Source organism: Oncorhynchus masou, chromosome 31 (genome assembly GCF_036934945.1).
Source record: "Oncorhynchus masou masou isolate Uvic2021 chromosome 31, UVic_Omas_1.1, whole genome shotgun sequence".
In the NCBI taxonomy this organism is placed as follows: domain Eukaryota; kingdom Metazoa; phylum Chordata; class Actinopteri; order Salmoniformes; family Salmonidae; genus Oncorhynchus; species Oncorhynchus masou.
Window position 1 is genome coordinate 102420519 of NC_088242.1, and position 27310 is coordinate 102447828.

Sequence of the window (27310 nt, forward strand, 5' to 3'; positions counted from 1 at the left end):
ATTATTCATTTAATCTTTTGGTTGGAATTGAACACTTGCTAATACATACCATTGCACATTTCATGTTTATATTGTAGATCACGGCAGATCAAATGCACGTTTTTGATGACAGTCTGGTCTTGTGATTTGTGCATATTTGAGGTACACTAATGTTTTGGTCAAGTTTACATAACTTAAATTGTAAATCAGAAGTTATCAAATGAGATAATAACCTCCGTTGTAAAATACACTGTTGTGGACTGTAGTCGCCATAGAAATAGAATCAATTAGAATATGTTTCATTCATACACATTGACAGATGACCAATAATACTAAATTATAATATTCTTTGTGAAGCACTTCATTCAACTCGACTCAAAACATTTGAAAAATAAAGAATACATTTCCAAAACCACTAAAGGCTATATTATGAAATTGTCCTGTACAAAGAGTTTGTCTCTTTACCAGGGTTGGGGTCGATTCCATTTCAATTCAGAAAGTAAACCAAATTACGATTACAATTCAACATTTTACTAATTGTAAAGCATTGAAGAGTATTGAAATAGAAATGTGGGTGTACAATCTCTGAATGGACTGGAATTGAATCGACCCGGCTCTCTTACTGCCCCAACGAGTGTCTCGAAACCAGTTCCACGATTCTGATTTTGGAGACGCACAAGTCTGTAACTTCTCAGTCACTGCATATGGAAAACTGTATCCATACACTGGATATGAACATATTGACATTTGACACATATTTAGAGGTGCATTTTTACTCAATAGGAAGGTACATAATAAGCGGTTGATAATGTACATATGATGTATAAATACGAACAGTCAAAAAGTATCAAACTATCTACCGTTTTATGTATTGTTTTTTGAAAACCAAAAAGAACATCTCTGTGTTAACTGTAAGGGCTCACACACACTGGCAACACATCCAACACAGAAGGTAACTGAGGAATGCCACGTTTTGTACAACTTCACGCACCCTGGTACGCCTTCACCTCTACCACTCCGACGCACCTTCCCTATTGAAACGCGTTGAGTTGGCTTCGTCCTTTTACTCTGCATTGCTCAGTGTGAAAGGTTCCTTAAGTCTCTGGGTAAATACATTGTGTCGTGTGCCTATTTGGTCTACTTGTCGGCCACCACCTCAGATATATCCTCGGGCCGGACTGACTTGACTGTTGACTCCATGTCGGTGATCCTCTGTTTAATCTTGCCCTGGCCGGATGTGAACTCAGCCATGATCTTGGCCAACTTGGACGTCATGATTTCCATATTGCTCTCCAGCCTGAGGATCTTCTCCTCCATGTCCTTGGGGTCGGCACCTGCATTAGCGATTTCCTCATCGATCATGTTGTCCTTCATCAGCGTAGCCTTTCCCTTCTCTTCCAGGATCTTCTTGGCTTCGGGATACTCGGTGAGAGCCTCCATGAGATCATCTTTCGACAGAGCGAAGAGGTCAGAGTAACCCACGCTCCTGATGTTGGCCGTTCTCCTGTTACCAGCTTTGGAACCCTTGATGCCTAGGATACTGATATCTCCAAAGTACGCTCCGTCGCTGAGCACACACCACTGTGTCACCCCGTCTTCCGCAACCACAGCGAGCTTCCCTTCCTTAATGATGTACATCTCTCTGCCGATGTCTCCCTTCTTACAGATGTAATCTCCTGGGGAGAACACCTGAGGCTGCAGCTTCATCACCAACTCAATAAGCAGCCCAGCCTCGCATTCCTGGAAGATTTTCACTTTCTTCAGGGTATCCAGATGGACGTCAATGGCAATCTCGGCCTTTAGCTTGTCCGGCAGGTTCTTCAGCACCTCCTTCTCATCGCAGGTCTTCTTCTCCGTCCAGAGGTAGTCGAACCACTTGATGACCCTGGCCTCCAGATCCTTGGAGACCTTACGGAACTGCATGTATTGCTTGATGGAGTCGATCTTAGCCTGGAAGTCCGCACGGTTTTTGTTCATGTTGGAGATCATGGCGCCAACATTACCGACAATGGTGGCGAAAATCAGCACACCGATGAGGAAGTCGGCGACCACGAAGAGGTACTCAAAGTCCCTGACGGGGGGCGGGGTTTCTCCGATGGTGGTCAGGGTCAGGGTCGACCAATAGAGACAGTAGATGTACTTTCTGGAAAGGCGGCCGTGCTCAGGGTGGCTGATGTTTGGGTACACCCAGGTGTCGGACCCAAACCCGATGATCTTGGAGATGGCGAAGAAGATGCAGGCGTTCCAGTGGATGATGATCAGGATGTAAAGTACCAGGTTGCTGATTCGGAAAACGTTGGGGAAGCTGGTTCTGGTTTCTGTGCGGTCAAAGTACTCAAAGAGGCGGTTCATCTTTGCAAGCCGGTTCAGTCTGAACTCGGGGTTGTTGATGCCCACTTTCAGAAAAAGCAGGTCTGTGGGTATCATTGAAATTATGTCCCATTTGAACTGTTCCGTTTGTCTGTATTTGTCTAGAAGCTTTTGTTTGTCTTTCACAAGCAGCCCCTGTTCCAAATAACCTATTAAGATAATGAAGAGAAAATGTCATAAGTGAAAATCAAAAATAAATCAAATAATCACAAACAAAAGTTAAATAATGTTGACTGCATGGAAGTGTCTACTGCCTCTCTTGCTTGACAAATCATAAATGATCAAAGAAACCCCTACTTGCATTGGTTCAAATCCACACTGGTCTTTAAATCACAGCCCCACCCGTCTTCCCACCCCAGCCCCACCGGTCTTCCCACCCCAGCTCTACCTTTCTTCACATCCCAGCCCCACCGGTCTTCCCATCCCCACCAGTCTTCCCACCCCAGCCCCACCAGTCTTCACTTCCCAGCCCCACCGGTCTTCCCACCCCAGCCCCACCGGTCTTCCCACCCCAGCCCCACCGGTCTTCCCACCCCAGCCCCACCTTTCTTCCCACCCCAGCCCCACCTTTCTTCCCACCCCAGCCCCACCTTTCTTCCCACCCCAGCCCCACCTTTCTTCCCACCCCAGCCCCACCTTTTCCCACCCCAGCCCCACCGGTCTTCCCACCCCAGCCCCACCGGTCTTCCCACCCCAGCCCCACCTTTCTTCCCACCCCAGCCCCACCGGTCTTCCCACCCCAGCCCCACCTTTCTTCCCACCCCAGCCCCACCTCTTCCCACCCCAGCCCCACCGGTCTTCCCACCCCAGCCCCACCTTTCTTCCCACCCCAGCCCCACCGGTCTTCCCACCCCAGCCCCACCGGTCTTCCCCACCCCAGCCCCACCTTTCTTCCCACCCCAGGTCTTCCCACCCCAGCCCCACCGGTCTTCCCACCCCAGCCCCACCGGTCTTCTCAGCCCCAGCCCCACCGGTTTCCCCCACCCCAGCCCCACCCCAGCCCCAACGGTCTTCCCACCCCAGCCCCACCGGTCTTCCCAGCCCCACCGGTCTTCACACTACGTTCCCTCGAACTGTCTCCCTGCTCATCCCGTTCTATCAAACTGGAAAAATACCTGCTATGTGTTTTTAGACGAAGAACCTCACCTGTTCTAGACCTGACGAATGTGTCTGCGTAGTAAACTAAGTCTGAGGTGTAGTCCAGGACAATCCACAGCATTGTGTAAGTGTTCTGGAGTTCGTTAAAACATGCCCTGTTGGACGACAAAACAACAGTCAACAACAATATACAACATTAAAAAAAATAACACAACAAACATTCAACAGCAAAAATCGGATATATTCCCTTTGTAAGATAAAATGAAGTGAACTATACTGTATCAGAACAAACCTGGTCACAAGCATCATCAGGTTGTAGAAACATGGTGCTGCTATGATGGTGAGCCATGTGTAGTATTTGTCTGTTGATGGGTCCATGATCCAAATCTCTTTCCTGAAACATGACCGCACAGTTTTCAATCAAATCAAATGTATTTATATTGCCCTTCTTACATCAGCTGATATCTCTAAGTGCTGTACAGAAACCCAGCCTAAAACCCCAAACAGCAAGCAATGCAGGTGTAGAAGCACGGTGGCTAGGAAAAACTCCCTAGAAAGAAACCTTGAGAGGAACCAGGCTATGAGGGGTGGCCTCAATCACAAAGGGGTTGAGTGACAAGATTGACCCCATCTTGCATATACAATACATTACAACGGAACAACATTTGTTAATGTCTGTTCTGACATGGTAGAATCAATGGCCACCGTGTTCAATGTTGGTAAAACAAAGGCTACCCTTCTCTCCTGTGTGTGTTCTTACCGACACCCAAGTAGTGTTACTCTCCCACCTATCCATGTTTTATGTTAGTGTAGCATGCTGCCAGATGTGCCTTATCCTTCACATCTTGGGGCAGACGACCAATCAGACTACAGTCATACTTACGGGGGCTCCTCCTTCTTCTTCTCCTCCTTCTTAGGCTCCTCCTTCTTAGGCTCCTCCTTCTTAGGCTCCTCCTCTTTCTTCTCCTCCTTCTCCTCCTCTTTCTTCTCCTCTTTCTCCTCCTCTTTCTTCTCATCTTCTTGCGCTTCCTGTTTTTTTTCCTCTTTCTTTATTTCGTCCTTCTTGTCATCTTTTTTGCTATGGATAATGGATGTTTATTTTTCATGTTGTTGAGGATTAAGATGATCTATAAGTGACTTTCTAGGGTATTTATGGCAGACTATTGACAGACTATTGGTGGACTAAGTGGCATACTATTGGTAGACTATTGGTGGACTATCATAGTACAATATGAGCCAACGCTAGTGGAAAGGTCGTTACTTGCCTAGGGGGCATTGATACTCTACAGCAGGGTTCCCCAATAGGCGGCCCGTGGGCCGAATCTCATTTTATTTGCCTCCCCAAGTTTTCTGAACAATTTTTATTTTATTTAATCATTTTTGTTGTTGGGCATGAAATAATGTAAAATCACTAGGAAATCAGCTCAAAGTTATTTTAATTTAGAACATCTGTTTCCAAGTAGTCCCACGCATAAATAATATGTGATCGTATCCCAATGTAATCAAGGTAGGAGATTATTCTGTTATCGTCAAATACTATATATGATTGGGATTCTTGCGGTCAATTTGCAGTGTATTAAATATTTATTTATTTATAACTATGTTCTGGTCCCCCCGACCATCGACTCAAGGACAATCGGCATATGCCTGAATGTAATTGTGGACCCCTGCTGTACAGAAACAGAAAGAGGGCAATCATATCCAGTGGAAACAGTCCCATAGGGTTTCAGAGGACATTACCGTATGTGAAAGTGCAGGTTATACGACAGCCATGTAGGTGGCAGCACCACTCCTACTTATGTTCACCATACAGTTCACTTCTCATGAGACTAACTTCAATTTTACATTGACATAAATATAAAATGGTATAGTTCACTGAATGTTGAATAAGGAGAAGAAGTTTATACTTAATTGTACTTTTAGATGTATCTTTTTGAAATACAATATCAAACAGTGGCCTAAACCAGTGTAATCAAGATCAGGACTTTCAACAATGCATTCTAAAGAAGACTAAAACTACTATATATGTAATCCATTAAAAGCTATTTAATAATGATCCCAAATGGGACCTCTCAAACAATGACAGTGTCTTTTCATTCTATAGCTGCAACTAAAATCCAACTGGAGCAACTGCTATTGACACAGCAGATCTTTACATGCTTATCTATGTCTATAGAACTATTATGTCTATAGAACTATGGTCTATAAAACTATTATGTCTATAGAACTATTATGTCTATAAAACTATTATGTCTATAAAATTATGTCTATATATTATGTCTATAAAACTATTATGTCTATAAACTATTATGTCTATTATGTCTATAGAACTACTATTATGTCTATAAAACTATTATGTCTATAAAACTATTATGTCTATAAACTATTATGTCTATACTATTATGTCTATAGTCTATAAAACTATTATGTCTATAGAACTATTATGTCTATAGAACTATTATTATGTCTATAAACTATTATGTCTATAAAACTATTATGTCTATAGAACTATTATGTCTATAAACTATTATGTCTATAGATACTATTATGTCTATAGAACTATTATGTCTATAAACTATTATGTCTATAAAACTATTATGTCTATAAAACTATTATGTCTATAGAACTATTATGTCTATAGAACTATTATGTCTATAGAACTATTATGTCTATAAAACTATTATGTCTATTATGTCTATAAACTATTATGTCTATAAACTATTATGTCTATAAACTATTATGTCTATAGAACTATTATGTCTATAGAACTATTATGTCTATAGAACTATTATGTCTATAGAACTATTATGTCTAACTATTATGTCTATAAACTATTATGTCTATAAAATTATGTCTATAGAACTATGTCTATAGAACTATTATGTCTATAGAACTATTATGTCTATAAAACTATTATGTCTATAGAACTATTATGTCTATAGAACTATTATGTCTATAGAACTATTATGTCTATAAACTATTATGTCTATAACTATTATGTCTAACTATTATGTCTATAAAACTATTATGTCTATAAAACTATTATGTCTATAGAACTATTATGTCTATAAAACTATTATGTCTAACTATTATGTCTATAGAACTATTATGTCTATAGAACTATTATGTCTATAGAACTATTATGTCTATACTATTATGTCTATAGAACTATTATGTCTATAGAACTATTATGTCTATAGAACTATTATGTCTATAGATACTATTATGTCTATAGAACTATTATGTCTATAGATACTATTATGTCTATAGAGAACTATTATGTCTATAGAACTATTATGTCTACTATTATGTAGAACTATATGATACTATTATGTCTATAGAACTATTATGTCTATAGAACTATTATGTCTATAAACTATTATGTCTAACTATTATGTCTATAGAACTATTATGTCTATAAAACTATTATGTCTATAAAACTATTATGTCTATTGAACTATTATGTCTATAGAACTATTATGTCTATAAACTATTATGTCTATAAACTATTATGTCTATAGAACTATTATGTCTATAAAACTATTATGTCTATAAAACTATAAAACTATGTCTATAAAACTATTATGTCTATAAACTATTATGTCTATAAAACTATTATGTCTATAAAACTATTATGTCTATAAAACTATTATGTCTATAAAACTATTATGTCTATAAACTATTATGTCTATAAACTATTATGTCTATAAAACTATTATGTCTATAAAACTATTATGTCTATAGAACTATTATGTCTATAAAACTATTATGTCTATAAAACTATTATGTCTATAAACTATTATGTCTATAAACTATTATGTCTATAGAACTATTATGTCTATAGAACTATTATGTCTATAGAACTATTATGTCTATAAAACTATTATGTCTATAGAACTATGGTCTATAAAACTATTATGTCTATAGAACTATTATGTCTATAGAACTATTATGTCTATAGAACTATTATGTCTATAGAACTATTATGGTCTATAAAACTATTATGTCTATAAACTATTATGTCTATAGAACTATTATGTCTATAGAACTATTATGTCTATAGAACTATTATGTCTATAAAACTATTATGTCTATAGAACTATTATGTCTATAGAACTATTATGTCTATAGAACTATTATGTCTATAGAACTATTATGTCTATAGAACTATTATGTCTATTATGTCTATAGAACTAATGTCTATAGAACTATTATGTCTATAGAACTATTATGTCTATAAAACTATTATGAACTATTATGTCTATAGAACTATTATGTCTATAGAACTATTATGTCTATAGAACTATTATGTCTATAAAACTATTATGTCTATAAACTATTATGTCTAACTATTATTATGTCTATAAAACTCTATAGAACTATTATGTCTATAAAACTATAGAACTATGTCTATAAAACTATTATGTCTATAGAACTATTATGTCTATAGAACTATGTCTATAAACTATTATGTCTATAGAACTATTATGTCTATAGAACTATTATGTCTATAACTATTATGTCTATAAAACTATTATGTCTATAGAACTATTATGTCTATAGAACTATTATAAAACTATTATGTCTATAGAACTATTATGTCTATAGAACTATTATGTCTATAGAACTATTATGTCTATAGAACTATTATGTCTATAAACTATTATGTCTAAAACTATTATGTCTATAAAACTATTATGTCTATAGAACTATTATGTCTATAGAACTATTATGTCTATAGAACTATTATGTCTATAAAACTATTATGTCTATAGAACTATTATGTCTATAGAACTATTATGTCTATAGAACTATTATGTCTATAGAACTATATTATAAAACTATTATGTCTATAGAACTATTCTATAAACTATTATGTCTATAGAACTATTATGTCTATAGAACTATTATGTCTATAGAACTATTATGTCTATAGAACTATTATGTCTATAAACTATTATGTCTATAAACTATTATGTCTATAAAACTATTATGTCTATAAAACTATTATGTCTATAGAACTATTATGTCTATAGTCTATACTATTATGTCTATAAAAGAACTATTATGTCTATAGAACTATGGTCTATAAAACTATTATGTCTATAAAACTATTATGTCTATAGAACTATTATGTCTATAGAACTATTATAAACTATTATGTCTATAGAACTATTATGTCTATAAAACTATTATGTCTATAAACTATTATGTCTATAAAACTATGTCTATAAACTATTATGTCTATACTATTATGTCTATAGAACTATTATGTCTATACTATTATGTCTATAGAACTATTATGTCTATAGAACTAGATAAAACTATTATGTCTATAAAACTATTATGTCTATAGAACTATTATGTCTATAAACTATTATGTCTATAGAACTATGTCTATAGAACTATTATGTCTATAGAACTATTATAAACTATTATGTCTATAGAACTATTATGTCTATAGAACTATTATGTCTATAGAACTATGGTCTATAAAACTATTATGTCTATAAAACTATTATGTCTATAAACTATTATGTCTATAAACTATTATGTCTATAGAACTATTATGTCTATAGTCTATACTATTATGTCTATAAACTATTATGTCTATAGAACTATTATGTCTATAGAACTATTATGTCTATAGAACTATTATGTCTATAGAACTATTATGTCTATAGAACTATTATGTCTATAGAACTATTATGTCTATAGAATTATGTCTATAGAACTATTATGTCTATAGAACTATTATGTCTATAGAACTATTATGTCTATAGAACTATTATGTCTATAGAACTATAGTCTATAGAACTATGTCTATAAACTATAAAACTATTATGTCTATAAACTATTATGTCTATAAACTATTATGTCTATAGAACTATTATGTCTATAAACTATTATGTCTATAGAACTATTATGTCTATAGAACTATTATGTCTATAGAACTATTATGTCTATAAAACTATTATGTCTATAAAACTATTATGTCTATAGAACTATTATGTCTATAGAACTATTATGTCTATAAACTATTATGTCTATAGAACTATTATGTCTATAGTCTAACTATTATGTCTATAAAAACTATTATGTCTATAAAACTATTATGTCTATAGAACTATTATGTCTATAGAACTATTATGTCTATAAAACTATTATGTCTATAGAACTATTATGTCTATAAACTATTATGTCTATACTATTATGTCTATAAAACTATTATGTCTATAAACTATTATGTCTATAAAACTATTATGTCTATAAACTATTATGTCTATAGAACTATGTCTATAAAACTATTATGTCTATAGAACTATTATGTCTATAGAACTATTATGTCTATAGAACTATTATGTCTATAGAACTATTATGTCTATAAATTGACTATTATGTCTATTATGTCTATAGAACTATTATGTCTATAGAACTAGAACTATGGTCTATAGAACTATTATGTCTATAGAACTATTATGTCTACCAGAACTATTATGATATTATGTCTATAGAACTATGGTCTATAAAACTATTATGGTACACCTATAGTATCTTTAGCAACACTCAGGATTTAAACTGATCTATACCGAATTATGTCTATAGAACTATCTACAGGGCAAATGTCTATAGTATCTACTATGGACTAACACAATCGACAGAGGCTCTTACTGTCTATGGTCATACATGCTTATATGACTATACAACTACTGGTGTACAACTACACTATATACATACCAGGATTTACAGTGTACCAATAGGTTAAGATCTCTAACAGTTCCAGTGTCCTCTATAAACAGGTATCGAGGGCTACTTTCTACTTCCTCTCTAAAGAGCTACTTTCTATAGAACTATTATGTCTATAGAACTATTATGTCTAAAATAGAACTTCCTGTCTAAAGAGCTACTTTCTACTTCCTCTCTAAAGAGCTATGTCTAGCTCCACTTACTCATCTGTGTTGTTGCAGTTGTTCATATTGTACATAGCCAGCGGCCATTGACTGACTTGGCTTGAGAAGAAAGACAGGGACAGATTGGCAGGGTTAAATAATGACTCAAATTGAGCTTAAAACTTTATTTCAAATTGAGCATAATGTATTCAAATTGAGCGTAATGTATTCAAATTGAGCATAAAGTATTCAAATTGAGCATAATGTATTCAAATTGAGCTTCATTTATTTCAAACTGAGCATAATTTAAAATTATAGTTTTCTCTTAGATGTATTAGAATGTTCCTGAGTTATCTTTAAGTTATAGATATTAAACCACAGGTCTATTCAAGGATATTCCAAGTTAGAGATTTTCAGTTTGTTTTCATTGAACCTTTTTCTTATACAGGTTAGACCCGCTGAGATCAGAACATCTCTTTTGAGAGAAGAGAGACCTGTTCAATCTGTTGTTAGGGTTCACTCATCAAGACAGCTTTTTTTTCGTTGAGTATAAAGCTGCTATATTCTGGTAACAGGTTTCCCAGAAATCCCAGGTTGGGTTGGAAGATTCCCAGAATGAGGGCAAAAGAAGTGAAACCTCCACTAAAAAAAAATCAGCAGAATTTTGCGATCCTAGTTGACCATCTCTAGTCCAGACTTACTTCCTCTTGTGGACTCTGTCTATAGGGTATCCCAGTGACCGTGTGTTGCTCTCTCTGCTGGAGGCCTCTTTGAGCTCAGGGGTCCTGAAGCGCTCCAGGAAGGAGTCCGGTCTCTCCACCTCGCGGTGCATCCTGGGAGAGGCCCAGGTCCGCAGCATGAACAGGAAGTGAGAGAGTCTAGACAATCAGTTAAACCACAACATAACACACTCTGTCTCCACTGCCACTGGCTATGTCCCAAATGGCTCCCTATGAATGACTGAATGATATAGGGTGAGATTCAGAGACATTAAACTAGTAGATAGTGATGGCGCTGACGTCATCCACGAATTCCTCTAGAAAACTCCCCGATGGCTCATGTGAAGCCAGAAGTATTTCAATATGAAAGGCGCTATGATGCTGAATGGGGCTGAATTGCATAAGAAAATCACAAAGGACCATGGTGAATGTGGCTGTCACTAGCAAAGGATCATGGTAAATGTGGCTGTAACTAGCAAAGGATCATGGTAAATGTGGCTGTCACTAGCAAAGGATCATGGTGAATGTGGCTGTAACTAGCAAAGGATCATGGTGAATGTGGCTGTAACTAGCAAAGGATCATGGTCGGTTGATCATAATGAACCACATTTAGAGCCCAAAACGGGGGTCTACATTTTTGGGTTTGGCCGTTTGGCGATCGTAATTCTAGGGCAGACCAGGGCTTTTGGCACCACTAGGTTGCTATGCAATAGCAGACCAGGGCTTTTGGCACCACTCGTTTGCTAGGCAGTAGCAGACCAGGGCTTTTGGCACCGCTAGGTTGCTATTCAATAGCAGACCAGGGCTTTTGGCACCTCTAGGTTGCTAGGCAGTAGCAGACCAGGGCTTTTGGCACCACTAGGTTGCTAGGCAGTAGCATACCAGGGCTTTTAACACCGCCAGGTTGCTATGCAGTAGCAGACCAGGGCTTTTAGCGTCGCCAGGTTGCTAGGCAGTAGCATACCAGGGCTTTTAGCACCGCCAGGTTGCTATGCAATAGCAGACCAGGGCTTTGGCAGCTATAATAGCAGACCAGGGCTTTTACCTCTAGGTTGCTACAGTAGCAGACCAGGGCTTTTAGCTATTGCTATGCAATAGCAGACCAGGGCTTTTAGCACCGCCAGGTTGCTATGCAATAGCAGACCAGGGCTTTTAGCGCCGCCAGGTTGCTAGGCAGTAGCAGACCAGCAGGGCTCATGACCACACTAGTGAGATGGTGCGACACTGCGAGGTGAGGATACCTGGCCAGGGCTCCTGACCCTGTGTCTCTGTGAGACTCTGGGTGTCTGATGGTTGACACGGAGCCAGAACTCTGAATCTCTGACGAGGTGTCCTCCGAGTTGGACCTTAAAGAAATAGGAGATGGAGAGTGGGTCGTTAGGGAGAGAACATGACAGCAGTGACATACAGTATGTGTCCTGTTGCCCAAAGGACACAACAGTAGTACACTATATAGGGAATGGGGTGCCATTTGGGATTGCTACTGTAGGGAAGAGTGGGGTAAGTTGAACCAAAAAGGGCTAAGTTGAGCCACCCTTGTTTCTAAGACACCACACACAAAATGTATCATTTGACCAAATGTGTAGGACGAGGTCATCATTTTCAAGAAGAAACCACATGGGGAAAAAACAGATTTTCACCAAGTCAAATGTATTTATTGTGTTAGAGATTTCATTATGCTTTTCTCTAAACCTCTAAACTTTTTAAATTTGTTTTATACATCATTTGGGGTCTCTATCAGCTTTAATATGGGGTCTTAAACCTAGCATGGAATAGCATTACTATAGCTGTGTGGGCTGATATAGTCTAAATGTTTGCTTTGAGGAAAATTGAGATAATTGTAATGTTTATCTTCCCAGCCGTAATGCAAGGCTATTATCACTGGGATATGAGGTAACAGCAGGGCCTATGATAAAAGTGTTTAGGAAATAAAGACAGACGTGGTTTTAAAACTATTATGTCGTGGTAACTTTCATTCAGTACATGTGATTTACCTCACGCCCGGGTAAGTTGTGCCAAGAGACCACTTTCTTTTGTTGGATAATTTTATTTTATTTTTACCTTTATTTTACTAGGCAAGTCAGTTAAGAACAAATTCTTATTTTCAATGACGGCCTAGGAACAGTGGTTTAAATGCCTGTTCAGGGCCAGAACGACAGATTTTGTACCTTGTCAGCTCGGGGATTTGAACTTGCAACCTTTCGGTACTAGTCCAACGCTCTAACCACTAGGCTACACTGCCGCCCCAGATAAGCCATTTTCAAAACTGTTCACATGAATTCTGATGATTATTTCTAGGGATACACATTATCCTGAAATATATGTAGATATCTTTGTTAGACATAATCCTGTATTTCCCTTTATGGAGTGATGCTGGATGCAAAAAATGGCTCAATTTTACCCCACTCTCCCCTACACGTACAGTACACTGTCGACACGTCTCAATCCACAAGGTAGACAGGAGGATCGAGACACAGCCTAAATGTTCATGCACCACATACTGAATTCATGGAGCTCAACCTAAACCTTTTGATTTGGGTACGTCCAAAATGGCACCCTATTCCCAGAATCATTTGGGCCTTGATCAAAAGTAGAGAACTATATAGGGACCAGTGTGCCATTTAGGAGGCAGAAGCTCATTGGCTCTCAAGCGTTCTGTAGCGACCTCTGACCTTGGGGTTCCGTTCTCAATGGAGTCCAGATTGTCATTTGGCGTGCAGAGAGATGGCCGTTGCCGGGTCGTTGCCGGGTAGGACTGGTCTGTGCAGATCTTTGCCATGCTGACTCCTAAGGTTCTGCTGACCAGGGGGCTCCAGCCATCCAACAAGACACTGTAGAGGTCAAGGGGTCATAGACCACAATCAATCAATTACATGTATTTTATGAAGCCCTTTTAATATCAGTAGCTGATGTCACAAAGTGCTTTACAGACACCCAGCCTAAAACCACAAAGAGCAAGCAGAAGCACAGCGGCTAGGAAAAACTCCCTAGAAGGCAGGAACCTAGGAAGAAACCTAGAGAGGAACCAGACTCTGAGGAGTAGCCAGTCCTTTTCTCGCTGTGCCGGGTGGAGATTATAAAAGGTCAGCCAATCAATAATCAGTTCACAGGTGAAAACCTGCTCGGACGTCACAAAACGCGTACCCTGCATGTATATGAAAGTAACTGGGCGTGTGGACAGCCAGAAAATAGGCCTTGGTCTTATATCTGTGTTTGGTTCCATCCCTTCCTTTCTTTACATTTCACATTACAGTAGTCATTTAGCAGACGCTCAAGAGCAATTTACAGTTGAATCTGGGGTTGTTTTTTTATGTAAAATCCCCATGAAGCATTTATAAAAGTAAGACTACAGTATGTCTGACTATAACTGCTAGTCGTAATGAAAGAAAGGCCTGTAATGGTTGTGAAGGTGTGTCATCACCACCTCGTACATCTTAATTCCATTAAGATTCTCCATCATGAGATTGAATCAGATGCTAGGCTGTAGATGTGATAAACAGCAGTGAGACTGGAGATGACAGATTAGAGGAGGCTCAGTATCTGTCCCATGTGGTCCACTCTTACCTTCATAGTTATAGTGCATTACTTATGACCAGAGCCCAGCATAGGACTCTACCCACAGGACTCTACCCACAGGACTCTACCCACAGTACTCTACCCACAGGGAAACCCATAGGACTCTACCCATAGGATTCTACCCACAGGACTCTACCCATAGGACTCTACCCACAGGACTCTACCCACAGGACTCTACCCACAGGACTCTACCCATAGGACTCTACCCACAGGACTCTACCCACAGGACTCTACCCACAGGACTCTACCCACAGGGAAACCCATAGGACTCTACCCACAGGACTCTACCCACAGGACTCTACCCACAGGACTCTACCCACAGGACTCTACCCATAGGATTCTACCCACAGGAAACCCATAGGACTCTACCCACAGGACTCTACCCACAGTACTCTACCCATAGGATTCTACCCACAGGGAAACCCATAGGACTCTACCCACAGGACTCTACCCATGGGACTCTACCCACAGGACTCTAACCACAGGGAAACCCATAGGACTCTACCCACAGGACACTACCCACAGGACTCTACCCACAGGACTCTACCCACAGGGAAACCCATAGGATTCTACCCACAGGGAAACCCATAGGACTCTACCCACAGGACTCTACCCACAGGGAAACCCATAGGATTCTACGCACAGGGAAACCCATAGGACTCTACCCACAGGACTCTACCCACAGTACTCTACCCATAGGACTCTACCCACAGGACTCTACCCACAGGACACTACCCATAGGGAAACCCATAGGACTCTACCCACGGGACTCTACCCATGGGACTCTACCCACAGGACTCTACCCACAGGACTCTACCCATAGGACTCTACCCACAGGACTCTACCCACAGGACACTACCAATAGGGAAACCCACAGGGTTTCTACCCACAGGGTTTCTACCCACAGGGTTTCTACCCACAGGGTTTCTACCCACAGGACTCTACCCACAGGATTTCTAGCCACAGGGCTCAACCCACAGGGTTTCTACCCACAGAGTTTCTACCCACAGGGTTTCTACCCACAGGACTCTACCCACAGGGTTTCTACCCACAGGGTTTCTACCCATAGGGCTCTACCCATAGGGCTCTACCCACAGGGTTTTTCCACGGACTCTCCACAGGGCTCTAAGGAACAGGGTTTCTACCCACAGTTGTCAGAAAGGGTTATTCTTCTGACTGAAAAAACATTTTCAGAGAGGGGAGCATCTGAGAGGGGAGCAGGACTTCAGGAGGCTCCTAAAAATACACCCTGATTAAGTCTTAAACACTAAACAGGATCAGTGCCCCGGCCCTCTGAAAGATCACCTGCCACAGATTTAAAAGAACCATGCCCTATAGGCTATAGGTAGGCCCTGTAGCTGGGCCCTGTAGCTAGGCCCTGTAGCGAGGCTCTGTAGCTAAGCCCTGTAGCTAGGCCCTGTAGCTGGGCCCTGTAGCTGGGCCCTGTAGCTAGGCCCTGTAGCTAGACCCTGTGGCTAGGCCCTGTAGCTAGACCCTGTTTGGCTAGGCCCTGTAGCTGGGCCCTGTACCTGTAGCTAGCCCTGTAGCTAGGCCTGTGTGTAGCAGGCCTAGGAACTGTAGGCCCTGACTAGGCCCTGTAGCTAGGCCCTAGCTAGCTCTGTAGCCAGGCCCTGTAGCTAGGCCCTGTAGCTAGGCCCTGTAGCTAGGCCCTGTAGCTGGGCCCTGTAGCTGGGCCCTGTAGCTAGGCCCTGTAGCTAGGCCCTGTAGCTAGGCCCTGTAGCTGGGCCCTGTAGCTGGGCCCTGTAGCCAGACCCTGTAGCTGGGCCCTGTAGCTGGGCCCTGTAGCTGGGCCCTGTAGCCAGACCCTGTAGCTGGGCCCTGTAGCTAGGCCCTGTGTTTCATCAGGTCTACAGGTCCATAAAAATAGAACCTTTCTAGTTCTGTGGTCACATATAGACTATGTGAAGGACCTCATTTTAAGGACATGTAGTAAAATCACCCTGAAAGACCTCTAGTGTGGGTGAATAAGACACAATCACCCTGAAAGACCTCTAGTGTGGGTGAATAAGACAGAATCACCCTGAAAGACCTCTAGTGTGGGTGAATAAGACATTTTACAAAATCACCCTGAAAGACCTCTAGTGTGGGTGAATAAGACAGAATCACCCTGAAAGACCTCTAGTATGGGTGAATAAGATATTTTACAGAATCACCCTGAAAGACCTCTAGTATGGGTGAATAAGAAGATGTTTTTTTGTTAAAGGTGATTTTCGAGGAACAGTTCATTAGCCATTGGCTTCTGGGAAGAGATTAGCGTACTTAGCCTGTCCTTGCAAAGGACACTTTGTAATGTATCCAAAATGCACTGGCTGAGACTGAGCTTTTCTGAGCTTGAAAGACCTCTGTATCTGAATACAGACATGTCTGTTACTGATTTTCATGATACAGTTCATTGCCATTGGCATCTGGGAATAGATTGCATCATTAGCTGCTCCTCATTAAACAGCTTTAAGGTAGCTGAACTGGAGAACCTTTTCTGATCAAATGCCTAGCTAAATGGAGACACTGACTGATGGATTCAAATACCGTAGCTGAACTGGATAATAACTGGATCAAAAAAGGACTTTAAGGTAGCTGAATGGAGAACCTTGGATCAAATGTAGCTGAATGGAGAACCTTGGATCAAAGGTAGCTGAATGGAGAACCTTGGATCAAAGACAGTTGAATGGAGAACCTTGGATCAAAGACAGCTGAATGGAGAACCTTGGATCAAAGACAGCTGAATGGAGAACCTTGGATCAAAGACAGCTGAATGGAGGACCTTGGATCAAAGACAGCTGAATGGAGAACCTTGGATCAAAGACAGCTGAATGGAGAACAGCTGAATGGAGATCAAAAGACAGCTGAATGGAGGACCTTGGATCAAAGACAGCTGAATGGAGAACCTTGGATCAAAGGTAGCTGAATGGAGAACCTTGGATCAAATGTAACAGAATGGAAAACCTTGGATCAAAGGTAACAGAATGGAAAACCTTGGATCAAATGTAGCTGAATTGAGAACCTTGGATCAAAGGTAACAGAATGGAAAACCTTGGATCAAATGTAACAGAATGGAAAACCTTGGATCAAAGGTAACAGAATGGAAAACCTTGGATCAAAGGTAACAGAATGGAAAACCTTGGATCAAATGTAGCTGAATGGAGAACCTTGGATCAAAGGTAACAGAATGGAAAACCTTGGATCAAATGTAGCTGAATGGAGAATCTTGGATCAAATGTAGCTGAATGGAGAATCTTGGATCAAATGTAGCTGAATGGAAAACCTTGGATCAAAGGTAACAGAATGGAAAACCTTGGATCAAAGGTAACAGAATGGAAAACCTTGGATCAAATGTAGCTGAATGGAGAACCTTGGATCAAAGGTAACAGAATGGAAAACCTTGGATCAAAGGTAACAGAATGGAAAACCTTGGATCAAATGTAGCTGAATGGAAAACCTTGGATCAAATGTAGCTGAATGGAAAACCTTGGATCAAATGTAGCTGAATGGAGAATCTTGGATCAAATGTAACTAAATGGAAAACCTTGGATCAAATGTAGCTGAATGGAGAACCTTGGATCAAAGGTAACAGAATGGAAAACCTTGGATCAAATGTAGCTGAATGGAGAATCTTGGATCAAATGTAGCTGAATGGAAAACCTTGGATCAAAGGTAACAGAATGGAAAACCTTGGATCAAATGTAGCTGAATTGAAAACCTTGAATCAAATGTAGCTGAATGGAAAACCTTGGATCAAATGTAGCTGAATGGAGAATCTTGGATCAAATGTAACTGAATGGAGAACCTTGGATCAAATGTAGCTGAATGGAAAACCTTGGATCAAAGGTAACAGAATGGAAAACCTTGGATCAAATGTAGCTGAATGGAGAACCTTGGATCAAAGGTAACAGAATGGAAAACCTTGGATCAAAGGTAACAGAATGGAAAACCTTGGATCAAATGTAGCTGAATGGAGAATCTTGGATCAAATGTAGCTGAATGGAAAACCTTGGATCAAAGGTAACAGAATGGAAAACCTTGGATCAAATGTAGCTGAATGGAGAACCTTGGATCAAAGGTAACAGAATGGAAAACCTTGGATCAAAGGTAACAGAATGGAAAACCTTGGATCAAATGTAGCTGAATGGAAAACCTTGGATCAAAGGTAACAGAATGGAAAACCTTGGATCAAATGTAGCTGAATGGAGAACCTTGGATCAAAGGTAACAGAATGGAAAACCTTGGATCAAATGTAGCTGAATGGAAAACCTTGGATCAAATGTAGCTGAATGGAAAACCTTGGATCAAATGTAGCTGAATGGAGAACCTTGGATCAAAGGTAACAGAATGGAAAACCTTGGATCAAATGTAGCTGAATGGAGAACCTTGGATCAAAGGTAACAGAATGGAAAACCTTGGATCAAATGTAGCTGAATGGAGAATCTTGGATCAAATGTAACAGAATGGAAAACCTTGGATCAAATGTAACAGAATGGAAACCTTGGATCAAATGTAGCTGAATGGAAAACCTTGGATCAAATGTAGCTGAATGGAAAATTTGGATCAAATGTAGCTGAATGGAGAATCTTGGATCAAATGTAACAGAATGGAAAACCTTGGATCAAATGTAGCTGAATGGAAAATCTTGGATCAAATGTAGCTGAATGGAAAACCTTGGATCAAATTTAACAGAATGGAAAACCTTGGATCAAATGTAACTGAATGGAAAACCTTGGATCAAATGTAGCTGAATGGAGAACCTTGGATCAAAGGTAACAGAATGGAAAACCTTGGATCAAAGGTAACAGAATGGAGAACCTTGGATCAAATGTAACAGAATGGAGAACCTTGGATCAAAGGTAACAGAATGGAAAACCTTGGATCAAATGTAACAGAATGGAAAACCTTGGATCAAATGTAGCTGAATGGAGAACCTTGGATCAAAGGTAACAGAATGGAAAACCTTGGATCAAAGGTAACAGAATGGAAAACCTTGGATCAAATGTAACAGAATGGAAAACCTTGGATCAAATGTAACAGAATGGAGAATCTTGGATCAAATGTAGCTGAATGGAAAACCTTGGATCAAATGTAGCTGAATGGAAAACCTTGGATCAAATGTAGCTGAATGGAGAATCTTGGATCAAATGTAACTGAATGGAAAACCTTGGATCAAATGTAGCTGAATGGAGAACCTTGGATCAAATGTAACAGAATGGAAAACCTTGGATCAAATGTGAAGCTGAATGGAGAACCTTGGATCAAAAAACCTTGGATGTAGCTGAATGGAGAATCTTGGATCAAATGTAACTGAATGGAAAACCTTGGATCAAATGTAGCTGAATGGAGAACCTTGGATCAAAGGTAACAGAATGGAAAACCTTGGATCAAATGTAGCTGAATGGAGAACCTTGGATCAAATGTAACAGAATGGAGAACCTTGGATCAAAGGTAGCTGAATGGAGAACCTTGGATCAAAGGTAGCTGAATGGAGAACCTTGGATCAAAGGTAGCTGAATGGAGAACCTTGGATCAAAGGTAACAGAATGGAAAACCTTGGATCAAAGGTAGCTGAATGGAAAACCTTGGATCAAATGTAACTGAATGGAAAACCTTGGATCAAATGTAGTGAATGGAGAACCTTACAAAGGTAAAACAACATTAAATCAAATGTAACTGAATGGAGAACCTTGAACTAAAATAAAGTGACAGGCCTTACAAAGTAAAACAACATTAAAAGAAAAGAGAACAATCAGAACACTGATTTACATTAATCAGGGCCTAGCTACAGGGCCTAGCTACAGGGCCTAGCTACAGGGCCTAGCTACAGGGCCTAGCCACAGGGCCTAGCCACAGGGCCTAGCTACAGGGTCATTAATCAGTCAAACTGTGAATATCCAAGTCCCTGAATAGAAAGTGATCAACTGTTCATTAATATGGGAAAAAGGTTTAATGTTGACATTATAATGAATGTTTTTATTTTATTTTATGACCTGTGGTGTAGACAGAGAGTCAGAGACCACAGACCTGTGGTGTGGACAGAGAGTCAGAGACCACTGGCCTGTGGTGTGGACAGAGAGCCAGAGACCACAGACCTGTGGTGTGGACAGAGAGTCAGAGACCACAGACCTGTGGTGTAGACAGAGTCAGAGACCACAGACCTGTGGTGTGGACAGAGAGTCAGAGACCACAGACCTGTGGTGTAGACAGAGAGTCAGAGACCACAGACCTGTGGTGTAGACAGAGAGTCAGAGACCACTGGCCTGTGGTGTGGACAGAGAGTCAGAGACCACAGACCTGTGGTGTGGACAGAGAGTCAGAGACCACAGACCTGTGGTGTGGACAGAGAGTCAGAGACCACTGGCCTGTGGTGTGGACAGAGAGTCAGAGACCACTGACCTGTGGTGTGGACAGAGAGCCACAGACCACAGACCTGTGGTGTGGACAGAGAGTCAGAGACCACAGACCTGTGGTGTAGACAGAGAGTCAGAGACCACAGACCTGTGGTGTGGACAGAGAGTCAGAGACCACAGACCTGTGGTGAAGACAGAGAGTCAGAGACCACAGACCTGTGGTGTAGACAGAGAGTCAGAGACCACTGGCCTGTGGTGTGGACAGAGAGTCAGAGACCACAGACCTGTGGTGTGGACAGAGAGTCAGAGACCACAGACCTGTGGTGTGGACAGAGAGTCAGAGACCACTGGCCTGTGGTGTGGACAGAGAGTCAGAGACCACTGACCTGTGGTGTGGACAGAGAGTCAGAGACCATTTACCTGTGGTGTGGACAGAGAGTCAGAGACCATTTACCTGTGGTGTGGACAGAGAGTCAGAGACCATTTACCTGTGGTGTGGACAGAGAGTCAGAGACCATTTACCTGTGGTGTGGACAGAGAGTCAGAGACCATTTACCTGTGGTGTGGACAGAGAGTCAGAGACCATTTACCTGTGGTGTGGACAGAGAGTCAGAGACCATTTACCTGTGGTGTGGACAGAGAGTCAGAGACCACAGACCTGTGGTGTGGACAGAGAGTCAGAGACCATTTACCTGTGGTGTGGACAGAGAGTCAGAGACCACTGACCTGTGGTGTGGACAGAGAGTCAGAGACCATTTACCTGTGGTGTGGACAGAGAGTCAGAGACCATTTACCTGTGGTGTGGACAGAGAGTCAGAGACCACTGACCTGTGGTGTGGACAGAGAGTCAGAGACCACTGGCCTGTGGTGTGGACAGAGAGTCAGAGACCATTTACCTGTGGTGTGGACAGAGAGTCAGAGACCACTGACCTGTGGTGTGGACAGAGAGTCAGAGACCACTGGCCTGTGGTGTGGACAGAGAGTCAGAGACCATTTACCTGTGGTGTGGACAGAGAGTCAGAGACCATTTACCTGTGGTGTGGACAGAGAGTCAGAGACCACAGACCTGTGGTGTAGACAGAGAGTCAGAGACCATTTACCTGTGGTGTGGACAGAGAGTCAGAGACCATTTACCTGTGGTGTGGACAGAGAGTCAGAGACCATTTACCTGTGGTGTGGACAGAGAGTCAGAGACCACAGACCTGTGGTGTAGACAGAGAGTCAGAGACCATTTACCGTTGGTGTAGACAGAGAGTCAGAGACCATTTACATTTAGTGTAGACAGAGAGTCAGAGACCATTTACCGTTGATGTAGACAGAGAGTCAGAGACCATTTACCTGTGGTGTGGACAGAGAGTCAGAGACCATTTACCTGTGGTGTGGACAGAGAGTCAGCGACCATTTACCTGTGGTGTGGACAGAGAGTCAGTGACCATTTACCTGTGGTGTGGACAGAGAGTCAGAGACCACTGGCCTGTGGTGTGGACAGAGAGTCAGAGACCATTTACCTGTGGTGTAGACAGAGAGTCAGAGACCACTGGCCTGTGGTGTGGACAGAGAGTCAGAGACCATTTACCTGTGGTGTGGACAGAGAGTCAGAGACCACTTACCTGTGGTGTAGACAGAGAGTCAGAGACCACTGGCCTGTGGTGTGGACAGAGAGTCAGAGACCACTGACCTGTGGTGTAGACAGAGAGTCAGAGACCATTTACCTGTGGTGTGGACAGAGAGTCAGAGACCACTGACCTGTGGTGTGGACAGAGAGTCAGAGACCACAGACCTGTGGTGTGGACAGTGGTGTGTGGTGTGGACAGAGAGTCAGAGACCACTGACCTGTGGTGTGGACAGAGAGTCAGAGACCACAGACCTGTGGTGTGGACAGAGAGTCAGAGACCACAGACCTGTGGTGTGGACAGAGAGTCAGAGACCACTGACCTGTGGTGTGGACAGAGAGTCAGAGACCATTTACCTGTGGTGTGGACAGAGAGTCAGAGACCACAGACCTGTGGTGTGGACAGAGAGTCAGAGACCATTTACCTGTGGTGTGGACAGAGAGTCAGAGACCACAGACCTGTGGTGTGGACAGAGAGTCAGAGACCACAGACCTGTGGTGTGGACAGAGAGTCAGAGACCATTTACCTGTGGTGTGGACAGAGAGTCAGAGACCATTTACCTGTGGTGTGGACAGAGAGTCAGAGACCATTTACCTGTGGTGTGGACAGAGAGTCAGAGACCATTTACCTGTGGTGTGGACAGAGAGTCAGAGACCACAGACCTGTGGTGTAGACAGAGAGTCAGAGACCATTTACCTGTGGTGTGGACAGAGAGTCAGAGACCACAGACCTGTGGTGTAGACAGAGAGTCAGAGACCATTTACTGTTGGTGTAGACAGAGAGTCAGAGACCACTGACCTGTGGTGTGGACAGAGACCATTTACCTGTGGTGTGGACAGAGACCACAGACCTGTGGTGTGGACAGAGAGTCAGAGACCATTTACCTGTGGTGTGGACAGAGAGTCAGAGACCATTTACCTGTGGTGTGGACAGAGAGTCAGAGACCACTGACCTGTGGTGTGGACAGAGTCAGTCAGAGACCATTTACCTGTGGTGTGGACAGAGAGTCAGAGACCACAGACCTGTGGTGTGGACAGAGAGTCAGAGACCACAGACCTGTGGTGTGGACAGAGAGTCAGAGACCACTGACCTGTGGTGTGGACAGAGAGTCAGAGACCATTTACCTGTTGGTGTGGACAGAGAGTCAGAGACCATTTACCTGTGGTGTGGACAGAGAGTCAGAGACCACTTACCTGTGGTGTGGACAGAGAGTCAGAGACCACTTACCTGTGGTGTGGACAGAGAGTCAGAGACCACAGACCTGTGGTGTGGACAGAGAGTCAGAGACCACTGGCCTGTGGTGTGGACAGAGACAGAGACCACTTACCTGTGGTGTGGACAGAGAGTCAGAGACCACTTACCTGTGGTGTGGACAGAGAGTCAGAGACCATTTACCTGTGGTGTGGACAGAGTCAGAGACCATTTACCTGTGGTGTGGACAGACCTGTGGTGTGGACAGAGAGTCAGAGACCACAGACCTGTGGTGTGGACAGAGAGTCAGAGACCATTTACCTGTGGTGTAGACAGAGAGTCAGAGACCACAGACCTGTGGTGTGGACAGAGAGTCAGAGACCACAGACCTGTGGTGTGGACAGAGAGTCAGAGACCACACAGAGAGTCAGAGACCTGTGGTGTGGACAGAGAGTCAGAGACCACAGACCTGTGGTGTAGACAGAGAGTCAGAGACCATTTACTGTTGGTGTAGACAGAGAGTCAGAGACCACTGACCTGTGGTGTGGACAGAGAGTCAGAGACCACAGACCTGTGGTGTGGACAGAGAGTCAGAGACCATTTACCTGTGGTGTAGACAGAGAGTCAGAGACCACTGACCTGTGGTGTGGACAGAGAGTCAGAGACCACTGGCCTGTGGTGTGGACAGAGAGTCAGAGACCATTTACCTGTGGTGTGGATTTACCTGTGGTGTGGACAGAGAGTCAGAGACCACAGACCTGTGGTGTGGACAGAGAGTCAGAGACCACAGACCTGTGGTGTGGACAGAGAGTCAGAGACCACTGACCTGTGGTGTGGACAGAGAGTCAGAGACCATTTACCGTTGGTGTGGACAGAGAGTCAGAGACCATTTACCTGTGGTGTGGACAGAGAGTCAGAGACCACTTACCTGTGGTGTGGACAGAGAGTCAGAGACCATTTACCTGTGGTGTAGACAGAGAGTCAGAGACCACTGACCTGTGGTGTGGACAGAGAGTCAGAGACCACTGGCCTGTGGTGTGGACAGAGAGTCAGAGACCATTTACCTGTGGTGTGGACAGAGAGTCAGAGACCACAGACCTGTGGTGTGGACAGAGAGTCAGAGACCACAGACCTGTGGTGTGGACAGAGAGTCAGAGACCACTGACCTGTGGTGTGGACAGAGAGTCAGAGACCATTTACCTGTGGTGTGGACAGAGAGTCAGAGACCATTTACCTGTGGTGTGGACAGAGAGTCAGAGACCACTTACCTGTGGTGTGGACAGAGAGTCAGAGACCACAGACCTGTGGTGTGGACAGTAAAACATGTACAAGAAGAGACCATTGTGTTTATTTCCCTGTGAATTTACATTTCACCCGAAAGAATGTCCTCTTTTCAAGTAAATCGCCGGAAAGTTCATTCAAATCAAAGTGCTGTAAAATTGAAAATATTCCCAATTATTGACAGCAATCAATGGGAGCCTATGCTAATAATAGCATGGTTATGAATAGGCTATAGGTTGATTTTGACCTCACGTGGCTAATATTTGATTCCATGTTAATTTATTTACTATAGTCTGTACAGTGACTAAGAGAGTTTCCGTTTTGATTGTCTTTCTCATTTCAAAACGGGTTTTATTAAAAGTCATTCAACTTGTGAATGTAAACGTCACTGAAATAACTTCCTGTTTTAAAGTAAAAGTCCCAAAAACCAATGCTATGACAAAAATATCTTGTCCTACATGGTTATGTCTGTATATGGGATATAGTATAGGTAGGTCGTAATTCATTTACTGAGATCAACATTTCTGTTGACCTCAAGTGACACTGTCTTTGCATGTTTATCAGGGTCATGGGGATTTTACATTTACATTCAGAACCTAAACCCATTTCCAAATTCACATTTTCCTCATTGAAAAACATTGGAGAGAATTTGAATGTCAGTTAACTTCCAGAATTGACTGGAATTGAAATATAATTGAGCACACTCCTGATGTTTATTCATTTCGTGATGGAGTGATCTGATCTGTGGTGTGAAGACCACTGCTGTTAACACGTGTACCTACAGATTAGTGGTAGATAATACCATGGCTTTAAGCTCTGCTCAAGCAGATCCCAGTTAGGTAAACCCCGAATATACATGTGCACATAGCAGTACCACTTAAACATTTCAGCATCTTCACATAGCCTGTAACATAATTACAGTCCATTAAGTATCTCTATGATAGGCAATTAACGTTGTTTGTTTAACTTAAACTGACAAAACATGTAGCCTATGATGTGGTGCTCTCTTTAGACAATAACCTGGTAGTCGTTTGTCAAACACGAATAGGTATATAGTTACAGACGTTCACACAGCATCTAGACTATCCTGTGTCTTTGGCGAAAGCAACAGTAGCTCACCTGAATGTAGCCTGGTCCTCTCCTCACGCTGTGTTGCACATCATTCCTCACAAATTGACATTGGATAATTCCATTTTTCAGCAATAATTGTAATCCTACGTCGTTTGGTCGTTAGTTGTTGTCCTGTGAGGAAAGAAAATCATAATCCCAATTTGTAATCCAAATAGTAGAGAATTTAGTGAGTGACTTTCAGAACAGCTTTCACCATCACGGACAGCGCGCTAATAGGAGATCACTGAGCTGTCTGGGAGGGCGGAGCCTCTCGGTGCTCCAAGTCATCAATATTCAACAGGCAAACTATCTGGCTTTTTTAAATAAAATAAAATCAAATGTATTTATATAGCCCTTCTTACAACAGCTGATATATCAAAGTGCTGTACAGAAACCCAGCTGTACATAAACCCCAAACAGCAAGCAATGCAGGTGTAGAAGCACGGTGGCTAGGAAAAACTCCCTAGAAAGGCCAAAACCTAGGAAGAAACCTAGAGAGGAACCAGGCTATGTGGGGTGGCCAGTCCTCTTCTGGCTGTGCCAGGTGGAGATTATAACAGAACATGGCCAAGATGTTCAAATGTTCATAAATGACCAGCAGGGTCAAATAATAATAATCACAGTAGTTGTCAAGGGTGCAACAGGTCAGCACCTCAGGAGTAAATGTCAGTTGGCTTTTCAAAACCGATCATTGAGAGTATCTCTACCGCTCCTGCTGTCTCTAGAGAGTTGAACCCAGCAGGTCTGGGACAGGTAGCACGTCCAGTGAACAGGTCAGGGTTCCATAGCTGCAGGCAGAACAGTTGAAACTGGAGCAGCAGCACGGCCAGGTGGACTGGGTACAGCAAGGAGTCATCAGGCCAGGTAGTCCTGAGGCATGGTCCTAGGGCTCAGGTCCTCCGAGAGAGAGAAGGAGAGAAAGAGATAAAGAGAGAATTAGAGAGAGCACACTTAAATTCACACAGGACACCGAATAAGACAGGAGAAGTACTCCAGATATAACAAACTGACCCTAGCCCCCCGACACATAAACTACTGCAGTATAAATACTGGAGGCTGAGACAGGAGGGGTCAGGAGACACTGTGGCCCCATCCGATGATACCCCCGGACAGGGCCAAACAGGCAGGAA

General features: G+C 41.8%; 1 protein-coding gene across 1 annotated transcript; it reads right to left on the reverse strand.

Annotated features, from left to right (window-relative positions):
* Window positions 1-26504, reverse strand: LOC135524844 (cyclic nucleotide-gated channel cone photoreceptor subunit alpha-like). The gene is made up of 8 exons (XM_064952705.1): window positions 26190-26504; window positions 13729-13887; window positions 12298-12402; window positions 11039-11170; window positions 4331-4525; window positions 3740-3841; window positions 3496-3602; window positions 1-2498 (listed from the first exon to the last, which is right to left on the reverse strand). The coding sequence occupies exons 2-8, from the start codon at window positions 13833-13835 to the stop codon at window positions 1117-1119; spliced, it is 2130 nt and encodes a 709-aa protein (XP_064808777.1). The 5' UTR covers window positions 13836-13887; window positions 26190-26504; the 3' UTR covers window positions 1-1116.
* Window positions 26505-27310: the final 806 nt, after the last annotated feature.